The sequence below is a fragment of the Aulostomus chinensis genome, chromosome 11 (genome assembly GCF_037954235.1).
Source record: "Aulostomus chinensis isolate RoL2024-O1b breed Wild chromosome 11, RoL_Achi_v1.0, whole genome shotgun sequence".
NCBI classification, from domain to species: Eukaryota; Metazoa; Chordata; class Actinopteri; order Syngnathiformes; family Aulostomidae; genus Aulostomus; species Aulostomus chinensis.
The window spans coordinates 11987501-12014844 of record NC_141330.1 but is presented as its reverse complement, the minus strand read 5'-3'; the positions used below and the strand labels follow the sequence as shown (position 1 = coordinate 12014844).

The following is a 27344-nucleotide window of genomic DNA, read 5'->3' as shown; positions in this document are numbered from 1 at the left end:
GTCGGAATTCATTCACCGATGCACTCGGAAGAGAGTTGTTTACAAACAACACACTGTCAGAAACAAGTTAATACTGGAAAATGTATGTCATTTTCTCAGCAGTATGGAAGCTCAAAGTAGGTTTTAGTAACTATACCGTGTCCGTTTGAGAGGTATTTCTCTGGTAAGTGTCGCTTCATGTCCGTTACGTCCGGTGGTCCGCCTGTGTTGTTTTTGGCTAAAACAATAAGCTGGCTAACTTGTTTGAAGTGTTAGCTTACTGGACACCAAGCTACTAGCTGCGCTGGCTAAAAGCAGGCAACACGGTTTTTATTAAAGTTGTTCCGGCTTGTTCCATGTTGACCGCAGCATTTATTAACAGTTTCTGTCTTGGTGTTGTTAGACTGAGTAACCATTCTCAACCCTAAAGCTAGAACGAGGCATGTTTCTGCTTTCAGAGTGTGTGAGCAGAGTGTTTAATTGTCATTTATTTTTGTGTTTAATTGACAATTACCTTCCCAAAGGCAAATTTTGTCAATTTTGGTTTCATTAATCTAGCACAAGGCTGCCCAAAGTGAGGCCTGTCTTAATTTTGGCCCACCAGATGTAAATAAATAAATGTATTGACTGGCTTATTGATAAATGAATAATTGTAATCAAAAATATATACCAAAAATCCAATTCTTGTGAGGTAAAATGCTCGATGTAGAATTCCAACAATGATAAGGTTTTGTTTTGGGTTTTTTTGATCATTTGTTCAGGTGGCAGAGGGGCACTTGGTGAAGGACCTCAATTTGATATTGTGGTTTATTGTACTCTTGGGGGCAGAGGTTTGGCTGTATTTTGTGTTACATGTTAATATATGTATGTCCTGTACGTATTGGAAATTTTTTAATATCTTATGGTTTCAGTTATTCTCGTACTCTAATAGAAGAGCCTTCAAACAACAAACATATACATGTTAAATTATCTACTGGAGGTTGTCTTCAATAAGACAAATGTACTTACATTATGACTAAAAGATTTATGTAAAGTGGGAAAACTGTGGTTTTGAGGAAAACTGAAGTTTAGAATCAAGTGTGCAGTACTGTGAATAGTCGTGGCCCTGATAACATCACCTGCTAGAACATACCTTTTTCAGGCTGTTCATTTCATGTAAATCACTTCTACTGTGGCCAAATGGGATTGCCAACCAAACAAGGTTGACGAGTCAGAAGTTGCTGCATGCACATCTACATTTTTGATTATAAAATATCAGTACTGATAGATAGATAGATAGATAGATAGATAGATAGATAGATATCAATTATTCTGTCTATTGATAAAATATTGCCATGCAAAATATCACAAGAGTAGTTATAGTGCACAAATAATTCATCGGCTTATTTTGTCAGTTTATTTTACTGGTTTAATTACCATAAATGACTCAATTATTATTCCTCAAACAAATCATTTGATGAAAAACTACCGAGCATTAAGTATTTGGAACCTCTTCAAACATAAAAATTGACAACTTTGTCTTGCTTTATATCTGTAGTCTTTATACCACCAATCTTTAATCAATTGGTCAGCCAAAATAAGGCAATATGAATATTTAATAAGGAATAAAAATAATAGTTTCTAGATTAATTAAAAATGTAAATAATTGTTCAAACATCTAACTGATACAAACTGTTGGTAAATGCTTAAAGTAATGCTTCAGCTACACTTTTCACACCGAGGAGCGAGGAAAGATGCCAATTTTAGAAGTGTGGGCAGTCTTGCATGTGTCACTGAGTTTATTACTCTCATTTATGTATTTATCAAAATCATACTCTGCTGATATTTACAGTGTCTGTGGGGGCAGAGAGATAAAACTGAGGAGGTGCAGTGTCTAAGTTACGCAGAGGTGTTGGCTGTGGGCACTCAGCAGGTCAAATGGCCAAGGAAGCCAACAAGCTGACACTGAGGCGCCTGGAGGCACCAATCCACAAGTTCATTAAAGTGGCTCTGCCCACGGACCTGGAGAGGCTGCAGAAACACCACAATAACATACTGAAGGTGACGGCTGAAATCTGGCAGAACACATGATTGCACTCTCACATCCGCATTCTTATATCCGGTCTACAGAGGGATGTCTGATTTGTTTTCCTTCGTCTTTGCAGTTCAAACAAAGCCAGCAATGGGACCGCCTTCATCAAGAGCATATTAACGCCAGCCGAACTGTTCAGGTATGTGTTGATACTCTTCAGAAATGCACCACTGTGTGCAGTTGTGTATGAGTGTGACACACAACAAATAACAGATATGTTTGAAAACAAAATGCGATTCACATAAACACATTCTGAGCCCCTAAGCGAAACAATAAATCCTGTTTTCTTTATGACACTCAATTCCTAGACTAGCAGCCTTTGCGTCATCATTGAGCCATTGTTAGAATTATTACATTTCCAGCCTCGCGGATATGTGAATGTGATGATTGTTGGCGCGATGTGACTCTTTGCCTTTACAAATTCCCAAACAAGTGTGACTTTAAGATGCTAGAAGTGTCTGATTTTATGGTAATTGAAGTTTTTGATTCGTGGAAGGGCAGAGAGCAGCAACTGCACTCATGATCAAAGTGTGAATGAAGGACAGAGCTAAGCTTAAAGTAGCCAGTCTAATATCTGGACAATTGAACCAAGAAAGCGAGAAAAAAATCAAATTCACAACACAAGGTTTAACCTATGTGTTTCTAGAACCAGATGAGCGGTTGCCTCATTCTCACAGGTCAGTTTCTAAATGCTTTTCTCAATCTCCCAGGTCTTTTTGGTAAAAGTGGATGGAAACAATCAGAAGTCATAAAACTTGAATTGTAAAAGCAGGGCAGCCCTTCAAGTTTTTGCAATGACATGCAGAAGTTATTTACCCTTAAACAACGTCCTACCAGCAACACGTGCATTGTAGGTTTTGTCTAGCTACCCTCACTGAAGAAAACGCTTCAGTTTTTTTTTTTTGTCCTCACAGTAGAACATTCATCAGTTAAAAACAAAGATAATCTTTTCTCAAATGCATTAGAAGTGATCTTTTTCCTCTGGTTTGTCTCACTACGTGGGAGAGTTTGAGGTGAGCATTATTTCTGCTAAGGTGTGTCCTTGATTTGTTAGCAGCTGCTCATGCGCCGTCCTGATGTTCAGAATTCTCCAGACTTTGGCCGATGCAGATCTGTGATGTCTGCTGTAACAAGACGAGGGTTGCCCGGGCTGTTCTTCAGACAAGGGTTCAGATATGAACACACACACTGAGTCTCTTTCATGGAACCTTGTTTGGTACAAATTGTTCTTAGACACTATTTTTTACCCTCAATTTAGCCTTTCTCTCAGGGTTAAGGAGTTTCATTGACCATCAGGCTTTACTGCCAGTCTGCAGGACTGAATTGAGGGCTAAATTGTCCTATATTGTGTAAAAACAAATTAATGCACTGTGACATTTTGTGAATATTATCAGTTGAGCAGATGTTCTCATTTAGGTCAACCAAACGATAACTGAGAGACTCCATCTGATGAAAGAGTCAACATATAATTCAACTAATCAATCTTATCTATCAATGAAACATCTTCATGGTACATATATTTAAGAGTCAAATAATTACATCCCTGTCTAGAAAATCTGGGCCGGAAAAGAGTTGCTGCCAACCTCAAACGGACCATCTTGTGTTTGTGTATGTATGTGCACTGTGTGTGTGTGTTTTTGGACTTTTATACATGTTCACATGGCGAGTGTGAAATGCCTCAGGGGATGTTGTTGCCTGGAAGCCACCATGTCTCTGAAGGTGAAATAACTCTAAACAGGCACACACCTATCCTCTCACCATTACCCCCACAAACCCCTGGGACACACACCAGAGTGCTTTCCCATGTCTTCATAGTGTTAACCCAGCATAGGGGTGAGCGTACTCTGCTTTAGGTGTGTGTTGGTAGGTCATAGGCAACTTTACCATAGAAGCCAAACACCATGAGCCAGGAGCAGAGTCAACACCGTTTTAGCATGAATATCTGCTGTTTAGCATGTGGTCTGCCTGCGAGTTTGAGCTAACATCAGTCACGGTCAATTTGCATTCTGACAGGTGCCTGACCTGTACGTCTCCAGTTTAATCAGTCTGTTTTTCACTTTTATGCATGTGAGGACAAGTTTATACACACATGCATGTTTATTCATGTTGTGTGATTAGCGAAGTGCGTTAACTGCAGCATGTTGACCCCTCGAGTCCAGGTTAGGCCGTGGCCTGGAGGCTGATGGCTGGGATGTAATCCTCCTGTCACCCTCAGGGCAGGACGGGATGAAGGGGCTCATGCTCCCCTGCCTCATATCTGAGCCATATTAAGCCCCCGCCCCTCTTAACATTTCCATCACCAGAACAGTTTACAGGGAGGTTGAGCCTGTCAGCAGGAGGTCTTCTTTCCCACTGATGCGAAATTAACAGCTCTTATTTTGATAGGATTTCAAATAAGTTATTTGTTGAGTTTATTAGAATTACAGTTTGCAACGTGTATTGATTTATAATCTGAAATATTTTAAACATGAGCCCCATCCGACTCCCTGCAGCAGCTGAGAGCTAACATCAGAGAGCTGGAGAAGCTGTGCACCCGTGTCCGTGCAGAAGACGCTGCAGCTCTAGAGAAGCTTGTCAAGCCAGTCAGAGATGGAGCATCAGCCGCCACACGAGACTTCCTGCATTTGCACTCTAACCCTGTGCCTCAGACCGTGCCACCACCACCACCTGCCACTCAGCCATCCAGCTGTGTGTCGAACAGTTGCTATGTGGATGACGAAGTGGGCGATGAGTTGGTCACTGGAGTTCAAATTCAGTCCAGCCTTCCTGAAATCCCTGCTGACCAGAGTGCAGCTGAGTCCTGGGACATCCTGGAAGAGGTATATATATATCTCATGGCCTCATTGTTTTCTTCAGATTCCAGACCAGCCTCTACAGCCTGGCAGTCAGGTAATATAGCACCAAGTTATGGTGTTAAAGTCAAGGTGTCCTGTGCATATTGACAGCAATTAAAGCTTTCACAATTTACATGTAAATTCAAAAATAGGGCCACAAAAAATGAGGTGAATGAGTTTTATGTCAGCATAATTAAACCTGCATTTCAATTGAAAGCTCTAAACAAGCTCTAAAAAGGTTTTTTTCATCTTTGGTCTGTACTAAATGTTGCTATGACTACATGTATTATTCATGACTATTGCTGGACCACCTGATGCAGCTGAACTGTCTTACCTGTTCTGCTTTACTGTGATACGTACTAGACATTAATATTCACTTTCATTAGTTAACGTGATTATCAGTCCAGCATTCTGACAGTTTGAATGTACGGTGGCTCTACATTTGTGAGATAATTACACTCTACTTTACACTCTGACAGGATCTGAGGGAGCTGTGTGGTTTGGTGACAGAGTTCTCTCTGCACGTCCATGTGAGTACCCATATGTCTCCGTCAGAGCTACACATGTGAACTCTAAACAATGGGACTGATGCAATTTGCCCATGTAGCATTCACAGGAAATGAACATGTACTTGAGTATGTGTTGCCTGGTAAGGCTCCTCTGAGAGGGTTATGCAAATCAGTTCAGGACTACTGCAGGGGCCCCGGAGGCCTCTCACCAAGGCAAAAGGAGAGACTGAGAGGGACGATATGGAGGGACATGGGGGGGGTCCACAGGGGGAGAAGGTGGGAAGCGAGAGATACTTTGAGCAGGTGGAGAACAGAAGGCTCAGATTATCACTCTATCCTTGGGGATGGTTGGAGAGAGGCAGGGAGGACGAGTGAAGGAGAGACAGAAGAAGAAAGAGATGTAGTTAAGGTTCAAAACAGACAGAGGCGTCAGCGCGCTTGTGTGTGTGTGTGTGTGTGTGTGTATGTGTGTGTGAGTGAGTGCTAGAAAGAGCAGACATGTTGTTGTGGTGTCTCTAGAGTGAAAGACGGCGTTAGAGGAGTAATATTCCAGTGCTCAGCCTCAGTGGAAACACGGTGTGAGTGGGAGTGTGCGATGCGTCTGTGTCTGTACATGTGTCATGTTAGTTGCTGTTCCGGTGTTCAGTCACAAAATCATATAAGTATAAAGGAGTTATCATGACAGATTTTTTTACTATTTATATGACAAATATTTCTGCACTTAGTCCAAAGAGTCAGTTGATTCTTCACTTTGACTAAATCTGTGCTGGGCTAGCCCTGAATTTCAAGTAAATACAGGAGATTTTTACCACCGTTAAGACTCGTCTGAGTCCTGGTAAAGATGAAAGTTGTCAAACTGTCTCAGGCCTTCAAGTGACACTACACCAAGAAATTGTACAATGGAATTTTTCCAACCCCACGTCCCTTCTTTGTAACCCCAGACAACTGAACTCTCCTGTCACGTATATTTAGCTCAAAGCTAATGGCACTCCATGGCTACCGCTACAAAAAAAAAAAAAAAAAAAAAACAACTTTCAAAACATCTATTTACAAACTGGTATAACCCACACCTTCATCATCTAGCCGTATGCTCAGTAATCCACAAAAACTTTGATTTAAGCTAAAATTAACAAACTATAAGCCATCTGTTTTGGTAGAGAAGCAGAAGTGTTGGAAGTGTCTATTTTCAGCTCAAATTGAAGTTTGTGTAGATTATTGAGCACACAATTGGATGAAGAAGACATGGATTATACAGGATGATGTCTAGTTTTTAAATTGTAATTTTTTGCTGTTGTTGTAGTCGACGGCCATAAATAGATGTTGCTGGCTTTTTCTATATTCTGGGGTCACAGGGAAGAGACATCTTCATGAGCTCAAGACCCCTATTTGTGATTGCTCGCAAGGTAAGATGTACTTTTTGGATGAAGTAGTACTTTAAGAGCTCCTAAGGTGACCCTTAGTAGGGATGAGGAGGGCATTTCAGAAAAGCATCTAAAGCAAAAAAGAAAATGGTAGAATCGGATGCAGTCAAAGAAATACTACAGGGTTAACATTTGAAGTCGGATCTCATTAAAAATGCTCTCACCCACCAGAAGCACAAACAAAAAACATCAAATAGCTTTTAAAGTACACCATGTCCTCATAAAAAGTACATTTTATGATTATGCCTTTCAATTTCACTTTCCAATCAATGCTCATTATCACCAAGACTGTATTTTTCAGTCTGATAGACCAATCACAACCTTTTAAAAGAACACGTCACCGCAGAATAGTTTCATGTTGACCATTTCATCAAAACGTGGTTTAAGTCTGTTTCAACTATTTATTTTGATGTTTCAGCACATTTTACACATAAACCACAACTTGGAGATTGACTCTTCAAGTATTTATAGACATTTGTTAATGAAAGACAAGTCATCTCTGTACTCGACAGTGATGAAGCAATTCGCTCCACGTCATAAAAGTATTGAAGTTTGATTCCCAGCCTTGCCTAGCAACAGGTTCACTCGCATCTCCTCGCTAAATTAAAGGTGAAAGTTGATCTGAGAATGTTTCAAAACCCCTCCTCAGTTAGATTCCTCGCTAGAAACGAGGTTTAGTGAATATGACCGCTGACTGACGCAGATCGGCTCATCAGATGTATGAAAGACATCAGCGTAAAACATGTTTCAGCCCTCTTTTATGTCTGCATTTCTATTTGTCTTTGTAATTTTTTTTAATTACTAAAAAATATATTTTCAGTTTGTGAAACACCTAGCCATAGTGAATCACTTCTTTATCAGGTAAACTTGGGATCATAATATCCTGGAAGTGGGGGTGTGTGTCTCACTCACAGAGACTGATTTGATACACATCTTGAAACATCTGTCAGACTTTGATATTTCTTAGAAGGTCAGTTCTGGTGCTTTAACTTGTGAGTCACAATCTTCCTCCGTGGTTGGAGCGTGCTCAGTTCAGTCACTCTGAGAAAATGAGAAAGAAACAGGATCTGAATTGAAGTGGCAAGATTCAAATATGTCGTCCTCAATCCCTACAGGTTTCTAGGACGTTGAAACAATCGCAAATTGAACAGTGCTGATGGAGGGAGAGGGGGAAGAAGAGTGCTCTAGTTGTTGTTTGGTCACTGTGTCCATCCAGCCCTCATACGGAGAGAGACAGCTGCCCCTCTGAATATTTCATGAGATCTACACAATGACACACAGACACATAAACACACACACACACACACACACACACACACACACACACACACACACACTGTCTGACCCATTCTAATGTAATCTCCCCTGAATATACCTACAGCCTCCACACACAGGCTCCCCTGGTGTGTGTGTGTGTGTGTGTGTGTGTGTGTGTGTGTGTGTGTGTGTGTGTGTGTGTGTGTGCGTGTGCGCCACTGATGGACTGAATCAAGCCCATTCATGGCTATAATAACCATCAAGTAATTGGGAACCATGAATATTTTGGGATAAATCAGTTTAATAATATTGAAGAAAACCATTATGGATTCCATTGACTTTGGTGCAAGTATGCACTTTTAGTATTGACATAGATAAGTTTAATAGTGACAAACAGCTTTTTTTTACATTGGTATGGGTCCTTCTGAAGCGATCTGTTCTCCATAGTCGGTCTGACTTTTGAATAACGTCCATAAATGTCCTGGTGCCTTCAGAAGAAGTGGGTTTAATTTTCTCTGCGACAGGAGCTTGTGAGGCTTCTGATGAGCTGTTATCTTCTCCAGCGGGGGGAGTATCTGAGGACCCAGCAGCTACTCTGTCTGCATGGATATCCATCAACGTTTTTGAGGAGCTGCTGCTTGTGGCTGAAGGATGAAGCTGCAACCCTTGAACAGGAGAAACTCTTTCCTCCCCAACATCATCAGGCCAGCAAAGGCCAACCTGGCCACAAACACTGCAGCCTCCCCCTCTTTGGGTGGACAGGCAGCTGGGAAGATCGGACCAGCTTCAGTTTCAGCTTTGATGCTGCTGGCCGTGAAAAAATTCTCCTGGTGACATCAGTCTCCATGTTGGTCTATCAGATGTTAAAATGAATAAAGTAGCTGTGCCCCCTCCCTGAGCAGGAGGACACCCAGCAGGCCACACAGGTTTCCTGGCGTATAGAGAAATACCAGGACCCTGAGGTTGTAATAGACAGACCAAGGTCAATCAGCTTGACCTGGAACGTCTGGTCAGGTGATCAGTGAGCATTATATTATCAGGTTTGATGTCTGCTTCTATAACACCAGCACCTTTGAGGGCATCCAAGGCCACCAGCAGCTGCTTGGCGATGGGGAGGGTTTCACTCTGCCTGTAGAATGTGGAATGTTGAATGAACACAGGGGGGAGCACAGATGTGGTTCCACAGCAGCCACACTGACGAGGCTGCCCGCAGACTGAGGTGTCTGCAGACACCAGTTGTTTATTATTGTGCATGTGATTATTCAAAATGCCCAATAATCAGTTTGATTAATTATAGGCTTGCTGATTAATCAGAACTGTCTCAATATGTCATCTTCTTATCTGAGACCGTCAGACCCCCACTTAGACCTGAAGTGTGCTATGACATCACTGGTAGCATCTGCTTCTTCATACTCACTACAGTTTGTGTGTGTGTGTGTGTGTGTGTGTGTGTGTGTGTGTGTGTGTGTGTGTGTGTGTGTGTGTGTGTGTGTGTGTGTGTGTGTGTGTGAAAATCAGTCCCAGCAGGAGAAGATTGACAGCATAGAAGACAACGTCAACACTGCCACTGCCAACGTGGAGGAGGGGACCAAGAGCCTGGGGAAGGTGTGTATGTGCTTGTACTGTGTGTCCTGATGTTCTGGTGTGTGTGTGTGTGTGTGTGTGTGTGTTTGCGTGCGAGCGTGTGTGTGTGTGTGGGGGGGGTGTTTGGAGGATGAGGAGATCGATGGCACTTTGCCTCCCAGCCATTCCACAGCGTTTGTCCCTATTGATCTGTTCGAATACGAAGGAAAGCTGCAATTAAGGAAATAGAGAGGAGAGGGATGGAGATGAGTGTAGGGGAGGGAGAGAGATAGAGAGGTAGGATGATAGAGGTGACAAGAGCGTGTGTGTGTGTGCATGTATGTGTGTGTGTGTGTGTGTGGCATTAAGGAGAAGTTTGAATGCTTAATAGTTTGTCAGGAGGAGCTCAGCACCGTTACTAAGTCAGAGGGACAACTCAGTGGCCTTCACACCGATGACACACTTGAAATGTTGAACTTTTTGTCTGCAATAGTCAGGATGAATCATCTGTTAAAGCCAGTCTACAATATACTCACTCACATCACAGCAGGTCGTCATCAGGAAAAATACTTTCTTTTTTTTTCCAAAAACTTTGCTTCAAACATTTGATTTGAGATTCAACATGACTCCTTGAAGCATTCATTCTGGGCAAACAAACCTTTCAGGGCGTTGTACTCATTCATCTCAAAATTTAGCTTATTAGAAGGATTGTTTGATCACACTTATGAGAAGATCATGACGTGTGAAATAATTTGACTTTAGTTCCAGACACTGAGATAGTGAGGAGACAGGATCTTACATCCGCTGAAGACATGCCAATACTAACATCAGGCCGTTAAAAACAACTGAAATAAAACGACTTTTCTTAGCTCCGGCCGTCTGCCTTAGCTTTTAATCCTTAAAAGTTTCATATTAAAGATTTTCCTACAAGAGATCACTAGCCTTGTAGATATGGATGTATCCCAGTCACTCAGATGTTCACCAATAAGTACGAGTTCCTTTTATCAGTTTAGGATACATTTCTTGACAGAAACAGATTTGGCTTCTGCAACCTGTGTACTTTAAGAGTTTTCAGGGGCTAAATATGTGTCAGAAATGTCAATTGTACTCTGAGAATTATTTGATCTTTTTTAATATCGTTCTGTTGAGGTGCTGATTCCGTTTGGTTGATCATCATAGGGTTTCTCCAGTCAACGGTTTTAGCGCTGAAACCCAAATTGCTCTTATTGTGCTTCAAGGCATGGAAAATGTTACTCACTTTGGATAAAACCCCACCATAATGTCGTTTATCTCAGCTGGAGGGCAGAGGAGAGTGCGTACCTCTGCCAAGGTGACGGAGCGTAGAATAGTTACCAGTGGGCGGGCCCTCGCACTCCTGCTCTCTTTGGAGTGTGAAGCCATTCGTGAGGCAGTGAAACTAGGTAATATGCGTAGACTACTGCGGCCATTGCGGCACAGACATCACTTCCTGTGTCCACTAAGTGGCAGCAGAGAACATGCACTCAGGTCATCACTTGTGGACAACATTGTCATTTTGATGTAAATCTGATTGTTGCTACATCACGATTCCTTCCTGTAGCCACTAGGAGGCGCTGTGATTGAAATTCAGCATGTCGTGGAATTCAGGCTGAGATTCTCATCAGACAAGTGAAATTTGGAAAAGATAATTTGATCCATTTAGAACAGTTTCTTGTTCTATGGTGAAATATTAGAATTGGCCTTTTTTGCTGTGGAAACACCCCCTAACGAAAAGTCAGTCTTCATCGTTATCAGTCTCCAAGTTCTTAAGGTGTCTCTGCCCAAATATGAGATGAATCTGGTTCATCCACCAGTAGGAGTACGTCAGAGTGTAAAGTGGTCTTTAATCCCTCCACCTAAATTTACTGAAAATCAGCATCATAGCTTGCGTTTAATCCTGGTGACTCACAGCAGTGAAGGAAATGCTTTGAGTTGGTTTTTATTGCTGCGACCACGTGGACCTCTGGACTCAGAGCAGAAATATCTCAGATTGATAATCCAAATCATGCCTGATGAAACCAAAACTCTTTACATAGCATGTGAGAAGTTTTTTTTTTATTATTGTGTAACAGTTATAAAAACAAACTCCTGAAATTACATACACACACGCATACACACATGCATACACACACACACACACACACACACAAAGGTTGACCTCTCGTCAGGTTGCTGCTAAATGCACATTAAACAAGCAGTGTGAGGAGATAAAGTAGATGAGAGGGATGTCAGATGTTTTAACATGCTGGAAAGCTTGTAATCTGTCATCAGGTCAAACAGCATTGTGCACACACCCACATGCTCGCGCACACGCACGCACGCACACACACACACACACACACACACACACACACAGTCATTAAACACCAACATTTCCTCCATCCTCTACAACCTGTACCGAGTCCTTTCAACTCCGCTCAGATGAAATTAAAATTGCCTCAACTGCCACAGGGGTGGGGGCAAGGAATGTAAGCTTTTGAACTATTTAATAAAAATTTAATAGTGAAGTGTTAATCAAGTGTGTGTGCCTTTGCAAGTGTGTGTGTGTGTGTGTGTGTGTGTGTGTGTGAGGGTGGTCAGAGAATCAGTCATTAATTGCCATCAGCAAAGTGCACCTTCCACTCTGATGATAACAGCCGTAATAACACACAGGCCACATCTCTCTGATTTCTCCGAAGGGAAGATAGTGAAAACGGTTTGATGCCGCCATGGAAGTGTCAGTTTACATTTACACATGCCAGCTTGTTTGTCTGCTTTTTTTCCCCCTTCCTCCTCATGTGGGCTGATGTGTGATCATGAAAGGATAGACAAACTATCGCAGACGCCTCTAAAGGGGTGTGTGTGGGTGGGTGTGTGTTTGCAAGCGCTAAATTAAACTCCAATGTATCTCTTCTCTCTGTCTCTTTAGGCGGTGGGCTACAAGTTAGCGGTGCTACCGGTTGCTGGGGCGTTACTGGGTGGAGTATTAGGAGGTCCACTAGGCCTGCTTGCTGGGTTTAAAGCTGCAGGGGTGGCTGCTGCCTTCGGAGGGGGGGCATTAGGATTTGCAGGTGGTAACCTGGTCCAAAAACACCGCCGAGGCCAAGTGGAGCTACAAATGAAACAACTGACAGCACCACCAGTAGAACCACCAGCAGAACCTGGGTCAAGCGAGGACAAATGAGCAAGACATCTGTGGTTCATGGTCAGACCTTAGGTGCTGTAGCTGATCTCTGCAACCTCACTGAGAATCAGTTATCAGACACAATGGCCAAACATCCCTTAAGACAATTATCTGACAGCCCTAAGCCAGAGTCCGATACTTTTGATTCTTAACAGTTACACTACAGCTTTTAGTGAGGTTGGGACAGCCTCACATGGTTGCGGCCACACAAACCCATCCATTCAGTAAAGTGCTGTCACTAACACAGTCAGTGTGTGTGTCTTCAAGCTACCATTTCTTTTAAAAGTTTGCTCTTTGTCTCCTTTTATGCCAAAATAACTGCTGTAACGCTGAGACTGTAAGAACTATTAGGGATGCCCGATGTCAGATTATTTCCTGATATATTACAACCAATACATTCACATTTTGTACATACATGTAAACATGGTGAATTTGAAGCCTTTATCTCCAAAATGGTAAAAAGCCTGTAAATCATTTATTTACTTTATTGTTTCCCCTGTAGAACAAACTGGGCTGAGACGTTTGAAAAGTGACCCAACGACTCGCCGCTGTCGCGCATCCCTAATAGGAACTATTTATGGAAAACATCGCTGTGGTGTTACGATTAATGTAAATTTATTTTGCAATGTTTGTCATTGCTTGTATAAATAATGCTGTATGCTTGTGAAATGTAAATGCAAAATTGCACAAAACACACCAAAGTGCCATTAGGCAGGTGACTTCAGGTGCTGGAGTACCAACCTGCAATCCTACTGACTGGTGTAACTGGTTTCCTGCTCAATAAAATGTGCCTACACTTAAATCACTGGTTTGACTAAACAAACACTCTCATAGAAAATATGAAAACACAACATCCTGTAAAATGATTTTTAATTTACTCTTCCACTTTTTTTTCTTTTTTTTTTAAAGTCTTCGACCCACTTCTGAGATGACTGATTTAGAAATGGCATCAACCCCAACCCCAACCTCCTGTTGATCTCGTGTCTGTGGGCTGATATGTCACTATGTAGGCATCTGAGGGCCTCTATGAGGGGGCGGGACAGTACAAACGTAGCAATGGGTTCCCATATGTTCCGATCCATTCCAGTTCAGTGGATCTCAGAGATCTATAAGTTCTAAAAAGACACCAAAAAAAAAAAAAAATTCCCCAAGAGAACTTGTACAAGTTCACCACATGGAGTTCCCCTCTGTCTTTTAAATCACTGGGAAGATGTGTCTGCCCCCCCACCCCCCAACGTGATGACACACTTAAACAGATAAACAACAATTCATGTGAATGGAACGCCATTTCAAAACATGTCCTCTACGTGGTGACCGGGAACACATCTCGGGTGTTATGTCAAATACTGTGCCTATAAAAAGAGAATCCAGCCCTTTTGTTTCACAGTGGAGGTACTCCACCTTCTACACAGTGAAGAGAACCCAAATCTAAATTTAACTCTCAGGTAGAAAAGTAACAAAAACCCACTCTGTTTTCATGTCCTCCATGACAATACGTGAGAGGCACCTTTGGTAGGAGCTGTGGCCTTCCGTTTACTCCAGCAGGTCTCGCCTTCTCCCTCTCCTTGTCACATGCTCACATGTATGAGTGAACAACAATTAAGCTTAACACAAAGTCTGGATTAGACTCATCTTCAATCATTAAGTTTTGGGGGTATTTTTGGCAGGGGGGGGTGGGGTCTTATCAAATATGCATCTATGTTGCACCAGCAGCTTGCCAGGATTTCCTGTCACGCACAGTAAGATGCTGCCGCCGCCGCTGCTGCTGCTGCTGCTGCTAGGCTCTGCCATGGTGTCATTTTGACATTTCTCTGTTTAAGATCTTAAAAAAGGACATCCACTGTGATTCAATATTGCAAAAGAAGTGAGGCATGATTTCTTTTTATAGGCACTGCAAGTGAAATCTATTAACCATTTAGTACCAGGAAGAGAAGGGGTGCATCCCAATAGGCTAGAGTAGCTCTGTGTCCATCATCTAGTCATGAGTTTAGGTGAACTTCCATGTACTTCAAAATATTCCTCTATTCCTTCAGAACTCAGTGTAGACAGGATATGGAGATAAAGCTACTTCAAACAGGCGAGTTGTTACAACTTGTGCTATAAAGACACATAAGTAGAGATGCAGCCGCGAGGTCAGAGACTACAACAAGCGTCTCCCATCAGACGGGCTGAACGGGATGAGCCACAGTTAAGAACCGTACAACTGGAGTGAAGGAACTCTTCTGGCTAGTTTCCTACCCAAAAAAAAAGTATGAGGGTGAAAGAGAAAGGAATAAAATAAAATAAAGAAAACTGCACTTAATTTAGAGCAACAATGAGACTGCCATGTAGCACAAACATATATACAAGCTCCAAAAAAATAAAAAGTAAAAACACTTCTCTTGATGTCTTAATGCCCCTACCACCCACCCCCCCTTCCCAAACTCAATTTCTTCTTTAACCCCCCCTTCCTCTTAATCCAAAATAAAAATCATATGTGAAAGAGTTATGAAAATATAGGTTATTCCAACATGGTTGTGTTGTGGACTTTGCTCCTCCTGTTCTTCTTCATTCTCTTCTCTCCTTAGTAAGGGTGTTGGGCGTTGCTGTTCTGTCCCACTGGCCTGTCCCAACCCTCACCCCCTCCCTGACCCCGAGGCGTGACATTAAGTCAAAGGATCGCTGGGAGCCCGCTGAGGTCACAGCTCGTCGCGGTCACGGAGGATGGTGTAGCGAGTCTCGCTGGGTGCCAGTTTCTGGAATGAGCTCTCTGGAGGGTTGCTGGCTACTTCTCCCATCTCCTCCTGAGGGTCGAAGACAAACGCGCACGTGTCAAACTTAAAGCTAGAATGAGACATTTTAGGAGAAGAAACAAAGCCTTGCTCGCAGAAGTAGATGAAATTAAAGCCAGCAGCTTCCAGCAGATAACTCGGCATAACACAACAAACTTTATCATTCTGAAAAAGACGTGAAATTATCACTCAGTGAGATTTAGGGCACATTTATGACTAGAGTCCATTTGACTGATGTGAATCAACTCAAAAGAGTTACATTTGGTTTGTTCTGGTTTAATCTGCTTCAGTTTTGCAATGCACAAATTCCAATGGACCAAATAAAAAAAGCTCATTTGCTGAGGGGCTTGCACAGAGGTGCAGAGTCAGACATGAGGTCAGGAAATGACATTACCTGTTGTTTTGCTAACACCTGACAAAATGCCACATGCAGACGGCCCAAAATCCTTTGTGTTGTTTTGCTTCTTGCAATTGGGTCAGGTTTAGGCATCAGGGTTTGCTTTGAAACGAGCTGAGACCAAAACTATCCCTTTCACTGACTCCTAATGGGAGCTGGCAGGGCTGTCTGACCTGTCCAGGCGTGCTCTCTGTGGGGTCGGGGCCGTGGTGAAATTCTCTGTGTAGTTTTCCGGAGTGAAGGTCCAACACAAACTGTCTCAGCTTGCCGGGGATACTGGAGGAAAACACACATGTGTACATTAAGTGTGTCTTTGGTACATTCATCCACAGGGCATTCCTACACAATCGAGACCAGGCCCCTGGGACCAGGGGCGAGGTCTGAATTAAGCTCTGACAGGGGACTGAACAGCCGTGGGTTGCCACATTACTTCCTGCAGACGTGTCAAAGAGCAGCATTAATCCTGTCAAGTGGGCTTATTAACGACAGGTCATGAGCTGTTGTCATATCACAAAGGTGGAGCTGGTCCACATTCACAGCTCACACGTATATAACATACACTCTGCTAATGCAATTTCAAGCTGTGTGCCACATGCGGGGGTGATGTGATGCAATTAGGTTGTGGAGGGCTGGTCAGTCCTCGGGGCCTCTGTCTATCTGATCAGACTCTGATTGGGGATGGAGGGGGGAAGGGCTGGTGGGGTGGAGGGTCGCGGGGGGTAGAATAAATAAGACTCGATTCAATTTCTGTGGATTAGTTTAGCACTTATTGCACGTGCCAAATCATGTCACATTAGCTTCGCTGTCCTGGCCCATTTGTATAGGACAGATTTTAGAAGGTGTGACATTTTTCTGGTGTTGAGAGCATGGTTGCTTATGGTGTGTGTGTGTGTGTGTGTGTGTGTGTGTGAGGGAATGTAATAAAATTTGCTGTATTTGGGAAGATCAGATCATGTGATGAACAATTTCACATAGCGGTGAATTATATTGTCTAAGCTCATCAGGGTCAGCCAATAACTGCCCAAAAATGTGCGAAGGAATGCTGATTACATCACACCATTCTGACATGGACGATTCATCATTTCATTTCATCAGTTTCCATTCATATTTTCTAATTATTTTGCATGATACAATTTTTCCTTCAGAGATATTTTTCCTCAAATCTTTCAAAGCAGAAGCACCGTTGATTTGCAAAAGCACTCAAATTACTTCATTGGAAATGTCTGATGATTTCTCAAACCCAAATGAATGAATAAAGGAAGAGACTTTACTTACGAGAGGTCTTTAAAGTCTGGAAACACATACATGTGTTTGAAAGAGTCTATAGCGATAACAGGACAGTCGGCTGGAGTTTTCTGGATATGGAGCAGTGGATGGCGGAACTTGTCACAGTCCGCATGCAGGAAGTTTATGGAACCTGAGGATGTGGAAGAACCACAATATCCCATGAAATACACACAGCCTTTCTACACAAAGCAGGAAAAGTCAAACCCAAACTCACCTTTCTCACTAATGAGCTGGCGTGCCACTTCATGTTGGAACTTCTCTAAGCTGTCGGTGTCTTCTTTTATATGGAACAAGATGAGGAACGGGATCCCTTCTTCAGTGAGTTCCTGGACAACACACACAGGCGGCGTTAAAGACGAGATAATGATAAATCTAGTGATGATATTGTTTCACGTACAAGGCAGCAGGTGACGCACCTCTCCGTTTTCAAAGGTGATCTCTCTGACCAGAGGTACACACTTGTCCTGGGCCCAAGCATAGGTCAGGTCAAAGTTGGTGAGAGAGCCGAGGTAGACCATGTCAGGGACGCTCTCCCCCACTGGTTTGTAGATCACGTTGTCTCCGCTGAATCTCTCAGACTCAGACACGGCACTAGAGGATGGCATTCAACAGCTGTTACAAACTAAAATCATTGTGACTGATTGTGAAAAATGACTTACAGGGGCGGGCGTCTTACCCGAAGGCAGCCAGGAATGTGCAGTCGTCTCGAAGGATGTTAGCAACTTTTTCATATGAGTGGTAGTTGTCAGAGTCTTTTTTCTCAAAAAAACCTATGATGTTCCGTTTGCTCCTCTATTGAGAAAAAAAAGAAAGAAAGAACTGAGAACAGAACAGTTGCTGAATTGTTTTTACAGACGTGGTGTGTGTGTGTGGGTGGGTGTGTGGGTGGGTGGGTGTGTGCGCGCGCGTATGTTTGCCACTCACATCCACTGTATTAACTTCTTCTAGTGACTGGATCTCTTTCACCGGGTCGACCTGCTGCTGGCGGATGAAGTCGGCAATCGCTGTCACTGACCTCTGACCCCTGTACTCCCTCTTCATCATCATCCCATTGCGGAACAATTTCAGCGTGGGATACTTAGTGATGCGGTACCTCTGGCCTATATCAGCTGCGCAGAGAAGGAAGAGAAGTTGAGCAAAGACGAATAAATCAATTGATGAAGAGTAAAAACACATGGGGACGAGTGGCTGAGGAGCAGAGTGGGGACGGCAGTTACACCTCCGTCTGAAAACACTGCCTTCAGACGGCTTCCAGCTCTGATCTCCCACATGAAAGCCACCCCCCACCAAGAGTAAATATTCTCTCTGCACACAGTGAACGTGTGTGTGTTACCACGTGTGTTTGTGTGTGTGTGTATATATGTGTGGCAGGTGTCAATCTCCCTGCGGGGTGCCTCTAAGCCTCCAGTCTTCACAGGAAGCAGCAGTTTTGTCATTAGTCTTCAAACAGTTTGCAGGTCATCAATAATTCTTTTTAATTTGCTTTATCTCAAAAGGCTGGTGGGTTTGTGTCTCCCTGCTTTGGTGTGGCGGGCATCTATGTGTACATATGTGCATCAAATATAGCCAGGGAGTGAGCGTGCGTAAGAGAGAGATTGTGTGTGTGTGTGTGTGTGTGTGTGTGTGTGCGCGCGCGTGCTGAAGGGGTGGGATGTTTTTCTATGTCCTGTACATACAATGAGGAGTGTTCTAGCAGTTTAGAGCAACATAAACAGCAACAAGCATGTTTAACGCAACAAAGCCTGACAATTAGAAAAACTGTTTCATTTAGTGTGTCAGAATAAACATTTCCTAGTTTCGACTTCAAACATTTTAATGATAAAATAAACAGTTTCCGGCAGAAAAGAAGGATAGGTTAAAATGTGATGCATTTCCAGAAATATCCATACTGGGTCTAACTGTTCCTGGAGTCTAGAGCTGGATGACATTACTTCACATGACTATCAGCACTACTTCAAACCTTTACCTTGACCACTACCGATTAACAATCATTTTATACTTGTTTTTTTGTTCTGGCCTAAAAGTTCTCTCACAAGCTCTCTACTGTAAGCAAGCTGATCTATTAAAAGGGAAAATAAGAAATTAACATGAATGAGTAAGAGCGGAGAGGTTCTCCATGACCAGTCCGAGCCAATACAATAGTCATTTCAATTTGGGGCAGAAAGATTTGGAAAATATATGTAATTCTGATTATTTTGGCTGATATTGTAGTCGCGCGATGATTCACAGTGTTAGAAAGAATCATCATTCTTGTTTCATTAATCACGTTTGAATTGAAAACATATTGAAATGATGATGGTGTTCTGTTCTCTCCCCCCCCCCCAGCGTACAGGATTTGCAGGCAGCACTATCTCTGCAGTACCACCGTACTTTATTCTACCTTAAGCCAAGGCCTCATTGTGATTTCAAAAAAATATAATTAATTGTTCAGCCCTATCTCAGTTAGGATTATGGGATTAATGTTGGATTAACTGTCCAGCCCTACTAGAACCTATTATTTGGTTCTTTGCTTGCCTCTTCCAAAGAGATCATGTGATAAGAGCCATTTATTTCAACATTGTGGGGCTGATTTTCACCAAATTCGGTGCAGGTGTGCAGCATGAGTCAAGGAGGAATCCATTACACTGTGAAATATTGGCAGACTTCTTCAGTTTCTGAGCGCCTGTCTGTCAGGAAGATTAGGAACATCACTTTGCTGTAGTGAAGACACGCACGTCCGCACGTGGATTGATTCCAAAATCTGATCAATTGTTCCTCTCTCCAAGTTCTATCATCAAAGCATTCCATCAAAATCCACCCACAACATTTTGACTTCTCCTGCTGGCAGACAGACAGAAAGTCACCGGTGATCCCATTAGCTCCTTGGAAGAGATAACAAGAGGCTAGTTAGTAGAACTCAGGTAATACTCACAATGTTGATCGCAGTCGACGCGAGCAAACACCACCTGCTTGGTATCAGGGAACTCCTCCCTCACGATATTGGATGCCTCCTCAAAAATGGGATGGAGCATCTGACTGAACCTGCACCTGAAGAACAGGCGGCGGCAGCGGTGAGGGGAAGTGGTGTCAAGTCCCAGGCTTTTCCATGATGTGTAAATAAACAGACTGCTAAATTAGTTGTAACAACATACTTACCAGTCTGCATAAAAATTCACTAGTGCCACCCCAGCATTATCTACACGGGAGCAAACACAGGAGGAAGTAACATTACTCTCTCAAAGACACATTCAAAATAACAAGAGGCGGCAGTGATATTCTTACTTAGAATGTCGTCGATGTTGCCCGAGTCCAGACTGGTGATTTCTGCATATCCAGGACTAGAGAGGCCCATCACCTACAGACACACAGGGAGTGGCAGGTGGACTGAACAAACAAGTATGTCAGCATATGTGTTCTGTGTACCAGTATTTATATCTGCTGAGTACCAACTCCCCCACACATGCTCATTTTGAACCTTGACACTAAAAACTGATCATGACAAACGATGCTTCATGCGTTCCTGCCGACAGGCAACTGAAAACTAACAGAGACTTTTACATCTTTTCTCCAGCAACTGCTGTCCAGAAAGGGTGTGGTGTGACAACAGAGTGAGCAGCCAGAAGTCCTTTAGACCCGGAACTTTCTTTAACTCCTCCCACAGGAGACGCTTACATGATCCAGCAGCCTCTTTCAACAGTAACCTGTTCTTTTGGTCTACAAAGTGAGCTGGCCGTTCATTGAAGCTTCCTTGAATGAGCTGTTTTTGAGGTCATTTTCCACACGTAGCAGGGATTCTACACTGTTTGACTAAAAGGCAAAGCACCTATAGGTTTAGTATTTAAGCTCCTCCGTGACTCAAGTCTCTTTGGAGCTCTATCCTCTCATGTAATGACCCTATATTTCTACAAAAGCCCCCCCCCAAAAAAACTATTGACTCTTGAGTGTCATTTCCGAAGCAGCAGTGTTTACAGTGAGCTCCTGATGATCATTCAGCTCCACCAACCCCATCACAAAGTCAGCCACCCTGAGGCCAAAATTTGGCTGCATGCACTGTAATTGCATCCCTTTCCTTTCAGTCCCTGTCTGTTTAGATATTGTGGCCGTTATGTAGAATGATTTTGCACAAATTTCACAATCATCCTCAAACGTCCTCTTTGTCAGCCATTTTCTCTGACATCCGATCTGTGTGTAAATATGGGCTACAAAAAATGCGAACAACCCAAAGGAAACGGGATGCCAGTGAAACTCCAGGTTGTGCCCTGGGCAAGGGGGGAGTTTTCTGAGATGTAATTGTGGCATTGTGCCATTATTATCCCTTGAGTTACTCTGATTTTAAATATAGCATGACCCTGTCCTCGAAGGTAACACAAAGTCACCTGTAAAAGCACAAAAAAGTAACATTACATTCATGACATAGAGCCACCGAATCCCATTACGGTCCAGCTGGACACACGGGACCTCTGATCCTTCTATACAGCAGTGCCGAGGTGGTGAGGTTTAGTGTCATAGCAATGTTTCAACTGTTGCATTTCTGTGGTTTGTAGCAGGTTACTCTATCACTCAACATAAGTTGATGATACGTTTATATTTGTAGCGTCAGGTAAAGATGCACACATCCACACTGTTAGAATTCCAGCACACATCTGCTGATACCAGAGCTCTTTTTTTCTTTCATATTCCGATCATTATGCTTCATGTTCCGTCATGAGGAAGTTCTAAACTACGCAACACTTCTTCGTTTTAAAGACGGCAAAAAAAAGGTGCACACAAATCTTTTAAATTTACATGTACTCCAGAGGTCTTTACAGCGGTGTGCCTGGACCCGTGAGCTGTCTCAGGGTCCACCACAAAGTATGGAATTGACTCTGTACCAGAACGTGGATAGGCACCATTATCCCGATATATGATCTGACCATGATGTCAGCCTGTACGTGAAGAATGAAGTCTTTATCGGTACCTGATTCTGATATTCTGGAATCCCGTATATCCTGTCAGGCAAAGACAGCTGTAATAGCAAACTGGAAGGACAGTACTTTACCATCTCCAAGTTACGGCAGTTATAATTCTCAGTTCAGATAACATGTTATGTTTTTGCATGAGATGTTAATTTAACTGCCACAGTGACTGGCTCCACTCCCTTTTCTCATTCACTCACGTTCCTACATAGAAAGCAGATTTGACACCAAGTTCATTCAAGTTATTATTTCAAATTTCAGGCTGTAATCATGTGTGTGTGTGTGTGTGTGTGTGTGTGTGTGTGTGTGTGTGTGTGTGTAGGAGCAGCACAACTGTGTGTAATAAACACAGCAAATGACAGTAGTAATAGTAAGCTGTAGTAAATACATAATTATTGCAACAGGCCTAATGATTACTGATTATTCTTTACAATCCCGAACAAGATACATTGCCATAACGCTATCTTCAAACCGCAATATGAATAATATAAATATGACAGAACTTTCATTACTTGATGCCAAAGCAAAATTGCAAAACTACATGGCATTAATGACAAGACGGGCCAACGCAGGTTTGTTCATGAATTTACCAATTATCCCCTTAACTTAATGAAAATTACATTTTGTGGGCCTCCACCTTCTTTTTTGCGTTTTCCTCACTGAACCAGTGAATCAAGAGTTTTAATTATGATACACCAAAAAGAGATTTCTTATTGTAGCGCAGCATGAAGGAATCAGCCCTGAGGAAATGCCTCCACAACGTCCAATTTGACAGTGGCACCAATGCTCATTGTTCTTCACACAACTTTTGCTTAATTATGTCAGTCAGTGTAGTCTATTCATCAATACGATGATAAAACATAAAGGCTCTGCTAGAAGCAGTGCACATCTACCTGCTGTGGTCGGTGCTGATTCAGGATTTATGTTGGCTGATGATTATTTTCATTTATCACTGGTCTGGCATTTATATTTTCGATTCATCACTTAATGTATGACTCTGTACTGGTTAAAAAATATTTACTTCACACCAACAGATGTCAAGGCAATCAGATGTGTGAAGTTGGGTACATCTAATGCATTGACTTTCGGCTCAATGTACTTAAATCAATCAGGATCTATTTTGTTAACTGTTGTAAGTAAAATTGAGACTTTTTTTAATAAAAAAAATTAATGTCAAATAAGAGCAGACGCTATCTCGAGATACTTGAAATATTTCAAGCAGAAGAGGACACAGGATTTGTGACAATCTGCCTCTGCCAGTTCAGTTTCAGCATCACAGTTGTGAAATTTGGAGGCTTTTTTTGTCTTACATGACTGCAAACTAATAATTTGGGCTAATGTTGTCATTTATTTGTAAAAGACAATAGAACTATTGATAGATTTCACACTGGAGAGATGACTTTTCTGATGTTATATGAATATTACAGATATCGGGTAGGGAAAATAATTGTTGCACTCTAAAATGGTTAATCATCGATCATTACAATAGTAGTAAATCATATTTCAACACCCAATATTTCCTTAGTCCTCTTTTATCAAATGATCTCTCAAAGGTTCACACTGATATTAAATCTACAGCCCAATGACAAGTTTCAGGTCAGGCCCAAACTCTGACAACAGCTGCGCTCTGCCTAGTTCCGGGTTGTTAGCCAATAAGATTGAGCCACAACAGAGGAATTCACCAACCGGTTAGCATCATTCACGCGCAAGAAGCATTCCGACAATAACTTTATAACTTTTTACATCCGTATCATAGATGTTTGGCCGGATTCAATTTGCCACGCTAGCCCTTTCATCAAAAATGGTAGCTTTTAGTTAGCCATGCTAGCAGTTATCATCACCTGTACGTGATAACTGCAAGCCATTACTCTTCATTCTCCCGCAGCAAAATTATCAGAAACCAACTCTGAGCTAGTAAAATTAAGATTTAATTACGTAAAGTATAAGATTATTAACACCTGGTTTATATCAAATGAATTATTGCTAATATGGCACGCCAGCACCCAAAACTACCGGCTAAATTGACATTGCGGTTGGATATATTGTTCGTGCAGACGGGTTATATCACGGTCAGCAGGCCTTCTCAAAAGTGTCAGATAACTTCATTTTAGCTATGGGAGAGTTGTTGTGCAAAGCAGCTACTTTAAAAGCCACGTCTCATGAAAGCAGAGGCTCGTCGGCTAGCTAGCTAGCAGCGACTCACCGCCTCATATCAGACATTAGCTTGAATGGTAAGCTAAAACCAACAGAGAGTTAGTGCATGCAGACAATGTACGGGTGCTTACCAGTAATATGGCCGTGACGAAGTGGGCTTGGAGAGAAGGAGATATTGCTAACAGTTTCATCGTACAGTGGAGGTGGTAGTGTTGAGTTTTCCCTGTTTGTCTCGACGCCGCTCTTCTCGCTGCAGCAGGAAACCATCGGCGAACCAATCTCACGGTGACCACGGAAACGAGCGTGACACTTCCTGGGATTTCTGTAGTTTTATGGGAAATGTAGTTGCTAAGAATCACCAAATGGATTAGTAGTTCAATAATAAAACTACAATCATGGCAGTTTGTGCGTAACAGTAGCAAATGGGAGTTGTAGTGTTTTGTTATTCAGACCGTGGAAGCCAGTCAACGGGACGCCTTGGAAGAAAACTTTCCAAATAGTTTCATCCGAGAGGAAAGCAATCAAAACGGTAAATATAACACCGGTTTACGAGGAGTGGAGACAACCTTGTCTTCAAACACAAGGGCATTAGCATGGTTATGCGTGTATCCGCTGTCATCGGCTACATTTTATCTTTGGTACTGTTATGAATAAATGATTTCTCAGGAGCGGGGCGAGTTGCATCATTTTGCTTCATTTTTTGCAACTCTTGTTCGACCTAGTTGCACCAACAGACATCGCAAGCCATTTTAATGTTGATTAGCATAATTAGAATTTGAGACAGAATCCATGTCAGAGTGAGCAACTTGATGCTCATCTCTTCGAAGTTCTTTTCCCCTTTATTAGGCACAACTCCCTAAAATAATGCAGTTTTAAAAAGCCTACCATAAATCCTCCCTTTGTAATGTTCAGTTTTTATTGAAACACTTTGAGAAGCGTGTTGATATAGGATTATGTGACGAAATGTTGTTACTTATTGCTTATTTGAAGTCTAAAAAGACCATAATTTCAAACATAGTCATTGCACTTGATTAAATACTTGCAAAGTCAAAAATTTGTGCCATTCCAAGGCATCCACCCTGTATTCTGCCCAGCAGCAGTGTTTTGCTGGCAGTTAATTTTGTGAGCAGGTGGGCCCACCTCAGTATGTGATTGATCCTCTTTCTCTGCCCCTGCAGGAGCCAGGATCAGGGCAGGTAGGAGGCCTGGATCTGCACCCATCAAGGATGCACTGAGCTAGGAAACATCTGCTGAAGTATCCCCCCTCAATGCAGCTATGGTAAGAGTCCAACACATAAAAATCAGTTTTCAATTTCAGGTCATTACCTAGCGGTCTACTACCGACTACCATTGTGTTTTTCTCCCATGAGTCCAGATCTTTTGAGAGTGTGTAACAACCCTAATTGTGTGAGCTGTGACAGCCTAATTGTTAAGGAGATTAAGATGGAATGTTGAATTGAATCCCAGCATTAATATTTTATGGGCTAAAGCTATCCATGGGGGCACACAGTGTGAGAGCAACGCGCAGATGGAGGAAGATTTCTCTCTCCTTCCACCTGAATATAGGTGGTAGATATTCTCAGAACGTAGGGCCGTAAAATAAATGTGGCTGAAGGAAGTCGTTTTTCCCCGTTTTAGTTTATAACGTGATATCTACCGAAGTAATCGGGTTTTTTTTTTTACAATTTGTGTGTTTTACCTCGTGAATTATTGTTCTTGTGATATCCTCGTATATTTCAGCAGTTTGTCGTATTGACAACAAACCTTTATTATCACAAATGAAAAATATAAAACAAAAAGTTATTAAAACAACGATGACAAATGAAATAAATAAAACAAACTGAGATAAATTCTCTAAATGTTGAAAACAGCCTGAACAGCTCTGAGGGAGACAAAATTCTTTTTGCAACCGGCAAATCCTCCAGAAAGCAACCAGTATTTCAGCTTCTCCTGTCCATGTTCATAACAGTCGCTTCTCGCTGCTGCCGTCGAGTGTCCTTGTTATACACCCGTTTGCAGAAAGAACCACCTCTCTTTTTCCTCTCTACTGTCAGACTCTTGAATGTGCTGTAGGCCAGGGCTGCTTATTCATTCATTCTTATTGTTGTGAATTCCTTTTAAAGCTGTTTACTGTCGTATGTTTTTCTCTCTCGTGTACAGGCCGCTTAAAATGAATTAGCCTTGAAGCGGGATTGATAAAGTTGTATCTTCAAGTAAAACAACGCTGATTTTACAGGTATTCTGTCTCTAAGTTTTATTTGCTTTCAGAATGCTTCAAAAATTGTAAAACTGGAAGGAACTGATCGATAGGTGACCTTTTGTGCTCCTACATATGCTTAATATGACATCAAAATAAATTAAATTCCCCTAAGATACATCAGTGATTTTCTCTTGATTGACTAGTCTATAAATTACTTTGCAATTTTCCCAGCCAAATATGATGTCATCAACTAGAGCTACAACAATAAATCGGTTAGCTGTTTGAAAATTAAATTAATTGCCATTGATTTTAATAAGCATTTAATCATTTTGGATATTTTTTTCATGGGAAAAATGTCAAATATTTGCTGGTTCCTGCTTTCAGGTTTAAGGACATGCTACATTTTTGGAATTTATGACGATAATATGATTTTTGGTTCTGAAAAGTTGGATGGATAAAAGAAGTCAACTTAAACACGTCACTTTGGGACTTGTGATGAGAATTTTTTATCAATTAATAACAATCATTTTAGGTTAGGTTAGGGTTCTTTTTGGTTCGTTTCTTTAATGGAAAAATAACATTGATCACACGAATCTTTGAGATGCTACTTCATTGCCTTGAATTTAGCATGAATGTTAATCAAGGTGTGTATCAGAAGTTATTTTTGACTGTAACCTCACGAGTGTACTTTAAGAAGTGAGCTGAACTTGTCTGAAAATGGGCTGCACAGCGTCCTATGACAATACATTTAGAACGCACCCATCTCTGCGCTCTGATGTCATCTAT

General features: G+C 42.0%; 3 protein-coding genes across 5 annotated transcripts in view; 2 read left to right on the top strand and 1 right to left on the bottom strand.

Moving 5' to 3' along the window:
- Positions 1 to 13720, top strand: stx17 (syntaxin 17). Of its 2 annotated transcripts, none has more exons than XM_086218551.1 (7): positions 1 to 163; positions 1811 to 2019; positions 2124 to 2189; positions 4546 to 4869; positions 5364 to 5414; positions 9590 to 9676; positions 12561 to 13720. In XM_086218551.1, exons 2-7 carry the CDS (start codon positions 1897 to 1899, stop codon positions 12813 to 12815), a joined length of 906 nt encoding a protein of 301 aa, XP_086074677.1. In that variant the 5' UTR covers positions 1 to 163; positions 1811 to 1896; the 3' UTR covers positions 12816 to 13720. The 2 variants fall into 2 exon arrangements, with proteins under 2 accessions (XP_086074677.1, XP_086074676.1); XM_086218550.1 differs by having other exon boundaries at positions 4543 to 4869; positions 12561 to 13718.
- erp44 (endoplasmic reticulum protein 44) lies at positions 11722 to 24647 on the bottom strand. Its single transcript, XM_086218549.1, has 11 exons — positions 24490 to 24647; positions 20532 to 20604; positions 20406 to 20445; positions 20182 to 20297; positions 18195 to 18379; positions 17947 to 18062; positions 17687 to 17861; positions 17485 to 17596; positions 17259 to 17400; positions 16157 to 16259; positions 11722 to 15598 (listed from the first exon to the last, which is right to left on the bottom strand). The coding sequence occupies exons 1-11, from the start codon at positions 24547 to 24549 to the stop codon at positions 15494 to 15496; spliced, it is 1227 nt and encodes a 408-aa protein (XP_086074675.1). The 5' UTR covers positions 24550 to 24647; the 3' UTR covers positions 11722 to 15493.
- A 140-nt stretch (positions 24648 to 24787) lies between these two features.
- invs (inversin) overlaps positions 24788 to 27344 on the top strand; it is a 21747-nt gene continuing 19190 nt past the window's right edge. The window contains exons 1-3 of one of the 2 annotated variants that reach the window (XM_086218547.1): positions 24788 to 24887; positions 25537 to 25637; positions 26519 to 26594. Coding sequence is in view for 1 of the 2 variants with exons in the window: in XM_086218546.1 (XP_086074672.1) it covers positions 25635 to 25637 (3 nt within the window). In the remaining variant the exon portion in view is untranslated. The remainder of the gene's footprint in view (positions 24888 to 25536; positions 25638 to 26518; positions 26595 to 27344) is intronic. The other variant, XM_086218546.1, reaches the window with a different exon arrangement.

Bases quoted from the DNA above. Each gene is read 5' to 3' on its own strand.
- erp44 (XM_086218549.1), bottom strand. From the start codon at position 24,549: ATGAAACTGTTAGCAATATCTCCTTCTCTCCAAGCCCACTTCGTCACG. The intron at 18,380-20,181 runs GTGAGTATTACC...TTCTCTGCGCAG, and splicing joins CGTCGACTGCGATCAACATT to CTGATATAGGCCAGAGGTAC. The intron at 17,597-17,686 runs GTGCGTCACCTG...TGTGTTGTCCAG, and splicing joins TCACCTTTGAAAACGGAGAG to GAACTCACTGAAGAAGGGAT.
- stx17 (XM_086218550.1), top strand. From the start codon at position 1,897: ATGGCCAAGGAAGCCAACAAGCTGACACTGAGGCGCCTGGAGGCACCA. The intron at 2,020-2,123 runs GTGACGGCTGAA...TCGTCTTTGCAG, and splicing joins ACCACAATAACATACTGAAG to TTCAAACAAAGCCAGCAATG. The intron at 4,870-5,363 runs GTATATATATAT...ACACTCTGACAG, and splicing joins CCTGGGACATCCTGGAAGAG to GATCTGAGGGAGCTGTGTGG.